This window comes from Engraulis encrasicolus, chromosome 2, assembly GCF_034702125.1.
Source record: "Engraulis encrasicolus isolate BLACKSEA-1 chromosome 2, IST_EnEncr_1.0, whole genome shotgun sequence".
Taxonomy (NCBI): domain Eukaryota; kingdom Metazoa; phylum Chordata; class Actinopteri; order Clupeiformes; family Engraulidae; genus Engraulis; species Engraulis encrasicolus.
The window spans coordinates 53734786-53739785 of NC_085858.1; the positions used below are offsets into that span (position 1 = coordinate 53734786).

Genomic DNA, 5000 nt, shown 5'->3' on the forward strand with positions numbered 1-5000 from the left:
GAATGTGCCATCCAGCTTTTTCTTTCTTGTTCTTTTCTTTTCTTTTCGTTTCTTTCTTGGAATGGATGCTATCTGTGTAGGACACCTGGAGACGGAGCTTTGGCCCGCTGCCCCGGCCCAGCGGCCAATCAGAGCTCACAGACTCTGTTGTCGTCCAATCACAGCTCTGAAGACTCAGCAGTCATCCAATCAGCTCACAGACTACTGTGCTACTGTCACGTCAGTGTGGTGAAGAGAAAAAAAAGTGCGGTCATGCATCCTCCTGCACCCACTGGATGGATTTAAATGTTAAGTGTCTAAAATGAAAAATAATAATAAAAAAGACAAAACAAATACATAAAAACAAACAAAAAAATACAAAAAAGTACATGGTGTGCTTTGCAGGTCTAAATATTCGGATAATACAATGGCGATTTAAAAAATTCTTATTTTAATATAATGCTCTTCCAAGAAGTATTTTAATGTGTATGAAAAACACAGACCATTTTTAGCACCATTGCCTATCTTGGGTTCTGTCCAGCTTTGTGTGTGCAAAAAGAGGAAAAAGGGAAAATAGCAAAAAATGAAAATTATTCAAAAAAAAAAAATCACCGCTGTAAGAGCGCTCATTAGTACGAACCGCAGAACATGGACAACCACAGCCCCAAGGCCACGTCTATGCCCCCCCCCCAAACATATTGTACATCTCCTGGCTCTATAAAACCTAGAGGTTATCCACATACTGTGGTGTGGAGATGCTTTGAATACCTGCTTCATCACCGATGTCCATACGAGATTATTATACCTAACATAATGCAAAAATGTCCCATAATGCACCACTACTACTACTGCTACTGGTGAACACCTCTGAGAAGCTTACCACAGAAGACCAGAAGGTGTGGCCATTGCATACTCTGCACCATTGTTCTTTAAAGGTTCTTGACTATGGTTCATGGTGTATATAAGTATTTGACTGTTTAAATGTAAGATGTGATGTACTATTATAATTGTGTATAGTATTTCTTAGAGATGTTTATTTTCTATAAAATGAATATGTTATTGCCTATAAAATGTTATTAAAAACAATGAATTCAGGTGTTCATGTGATGCTTTACTACTATTGTTATAAAACATTATTTTGTTATTACGTTTAGTAAATAGTATAACAAATCAAGCAGCCATGGATTAGTTACAAAAACAGAATTTTATTTACATTCTGAAGAATAAAACCAATAGAGGGGAATGAACGGTACACTGTAAATAGTTCCAGTTGATATTCGAGCAAACAAAAAAGTTAGCACAAGCTGGAAACGTACAGAGTATAGTGTATATCTGAGACTGAGGAAACGGCTAACTTTTCAGCATGAGCAGGCCTATGGACAAAGCGCTGATTTGAGATACTCGTGACCATCTGGATTCTGTCCCCAAACTCTGTGTTGAAACGGTCTTTGGATACATCATGACTTTTCATTAAATCATGATTTATCATGATATAATTGATGACAAAATGTACAAATCATGGATTTGTCTAGTTAGGACAAACTGGAGGGTGGGGGTAGGGGGCAACCTGAACAGCTATACCCTGGACATCCTGCAACAGGCAGAGGTATTTAACAGTTACCTCTTTAGATGCCACTACGAAGACACTAGCTGTTGGTTCTCATCAAACTTTAGTGCAAAAATGAAATACTCAAACCGGATTCAAATCGTTCTAAAACACATCAGCGATGTTGACAACCTATCTCCTAGGCACAAACTCTCATGACGGGGAAACGTGCAGACAACTTCGCTTACGATGTGAAATACTGATGATTCAAATCCTCTTTTTTCAACGCAACCTCATAAATACACTTTTAAAATATGTACAAAAGAAAACAGAAACACAAATAAGGTCAATTGCAAAGAGAGAGGAGGAACATAAAGCAAGTCAAGACGTCAAAACAAGCTCATTCTGGCAAGGGGATAGTGCATAAGCGCCTCAAAACAAATCATCCTGTACAAACACTAAATGATTATTTTATACTTATAATCTAAAACTGCTGACCTGCCATCATGCAGGTACACAAGCAAAACAAGCGAATGAAACAGACCAGAGAGAGGACAGATAAACTGCAGAAAAATGTGCATATATACGTTCATGAACTGTATATCAATATTCTTGCCAAACGAGTATGGAGGGTGGGGGGCAAATCTGATCCAGCCCCTTGCAGAGAACATCGAGAAATTAAATGACAAAAGAAGATCTTAAAACTCCTCTGCACAACTGCAATCCAGTCATCACTACACCACCCAGAGGACATAGTGTGTCACTACAGGGTAACTCTCACCAGCGAGGCATAGGGGGAAAAATAACAAACAAATCAAAATCAACCGTTTTTTTTTAAAGGGGAGGAAATACAATAAATACAATAACACATACAAGTCATCTCATATAAAAAAATTGCAAACACTTTTATTTTTAAATATTATTATTATAATAATATTATCATCATACTGGGATGACATTCTTTCTGGATGTCTGGTCTGAAAGGGGCTGGCCAGTCTTGTGAGGTGTCTGAGGGGAGAGTAGACGTGGGTTCTGGTACCGCCATGACAACGTACAGACTGGGTGACACACCATCATTCAGTCACTACCTCGTGTATGTGGCCACCTGACAGTGGCACAGCACAGCAAAGGATGATGGGAGACTAAACAAAAAGCCTGGGACAACGGTCACAGAGGGACTGTGAGTCTCTGTGTGCGTGTGCGTGTGTGTTTTCTAACGGTGTACCTTGTGTGTGTTTGTACTGTGTGGCATTTGCCTGGATGAGAGGAGGAAAAGATTAAAGTTTTCTGAAAAGATATCGGTTTGTGCACGCCATGAACAGACTCACACACGCACACAAACAAAAAGAGTTCTGCTGCTGGAGCTCCACAGCCAGCGGCTCCTGCTACAGTAGCTGGAGCTCTAGCTGGGGGTGGCCGTCTAGGTGGAGGTGACGGTGGTGCCGCTGCCCAGCTTGATGATCATCTGCTGGCAGTCATGCAGCGTGCGCTTGTCCCCCAGCTTCTCCAGGGTGCGGGCCGCGTCCGCCAGCATGCCCACGCGCTGCCCCGGCGCCGACAGGAAGGAGGGCGGCAGGTAGCGGCACGCCAACATCACCGCCTCCGCCTGCTCACGCTGGCCCGGCCGCATCTCGCACTCTTCTGGACACGGAGGAGCAGGACGCGCGGATGGATGGATGCATGGATGGATGGATGGAAAAAGGAGAGAAAAATAAGCAACAATGGCAGCACATACAACATACACATCATGTAGACTTATACATGAACCGGTATATTTGTACTATACAGACATACAAGTATGCACACACGCAAACATGCACACATTCTACACATGTGCACACAACAACAGGTTAAAAATAGTCAACAACTTGAGCACGTACACACATGCAGTATGCTGGGAGAACAACAACAACAACAACAACAACAACAACGGCAGCACGGAGGAATGATACGGGACGTGAATCATGTCACACAGCCAAGGACTCATTATGGCACTGTGCTGGACCACACACACACACACACACACACACACACACACACACACACACACACACACACACACACACAACACACACACACACACACACACACACACACACACACACACACACACACACACACACACACACACACACTACACAATGCACGCACACACACACACACACAATTCAGTTTCTGAGGTGGTAAACAAAATAAAAAACACATAGCACAAATACACACACACACACACACACACACACACACACACACACACACACACACACACGCAATCAACACACACACACACACACACACACACACACACACACACACACACACACACACACACACACACACACACACACACACACACACACACACACACACACACACACACACACACACACACCGGTATCTTCCTCTCTGTGCTTCATGCAGGATACAGTAAACGAAAAGCAACTACTACAGCTGCTGCCTGCTTTCTATTTGGGCAGTTCTAAATGTGGATCCGCTTTGTATGCAAGGCAGACGGTCTGCAGCAAAATGTGCGAAATGTGCTATGTGGAGATGCTCTTTATCACACACACACATACGCACACACAATAGACCCCCCACACGCGCATGCGCACACACATACACACACAGCGAGAGCCCCACCTGTCTTGGCTCCAGGAGTGGTGCGTCTGCGCAGGCTGCGGTCCAGAAGCTGGTGAGTGCGAGTGGGGCTGGCCCCCGCCATCAGCCGCGCTGTGGCCTCATGCAGAAACAACTGGAGAGAGAGAGAGACAGAGAGAGACACACACACACACACACACATTAGGGATGAACAGGGAACTGTGTGTGTGTGTGTGTGTGTGTGTGTGTGTGTGTGTGTGTGTGTGTGTGTGTGTGTGTGTGTGTGTGTGTGTGTGTGTGTGCGCGTGTGCGTGTGTGTGTAGGAGTGGGGTCAGAAAAAAGAGGAATCGGGAGGGTACAATGAGAGAGACAGCGCGTCTTCAGACAAAGAGTGATGGAAGAACCTTAAGAGTTTGATGAGAGAGGGAGAGAGAGAGAGAGAGAGAGAGAGAGAGAGAGAGAGAGAGAGAGAGAGAGAGAGAGAGAGAGAGAGAGAGAGAGAGAGAGAGAGAGAGAAAGAGAGAAAGAGAGAGAGAGGGCACAAGATGCCAAAGGAATACATTGAGGTTTCAAAAAGGGGGCCATGAAAGAGCTGAAAAAAGATGAAGAGAGAGAGAGAGAGAGAGAGAGAGAGAGAGAGAGAGAGAGAGAGCGAGCGGAGGGAGCAGGAGCAAAGGCAGGGAGACAAAAAAAGACAAAAGGAAAAGGGAACGAGGGTGGAAGAGAGCAAGAAAAGGGGAAAAGATAAAAAGGAGGGCGAGAATCCAGAGACAGAGAACAAGAGAGAGAGAGAGAGAGAGAGAGAGAGAGAGAGAGAGAGAGAGAGAGAGAGAGAGAGAGAGAGAGAGAGAGAAAAGGATGTCATTAATGGAGAGAAAGA

General features: G+C 44.3%; 1 protein-coding gene across 1 annotated transcript in view; it reads right to left on the bottom strand.

Moving 5' to 3' along the window:
• Positions 1 to 1164: 1164 nt before the first annotated feature.
• The window catches only part of srebf1 (sterol regulatory element binding transcription factor 1), a 34794-nt gene continuing 30958 nt past the window's right edge, over positions 1165 to 5000 (bottom strand). Inside the window, exons 18-19 of the mRNA XM_063191602.1 lie at positions 4163 to 4274; positions 1165 to 3166 (exon numbers count right to left, since the gene is read on the bottom strand). Coding sequence (XP_063047672.1) covers positions 2946 to 3166; positions 4163 to 4274 — 333 coding nt within the window. The 3' untranslated portion in view covers positions 1165 to 2945. The remainder of the gene's footprint in view (positions 3167 to 4162; positions 4275 to 5000) is intronic.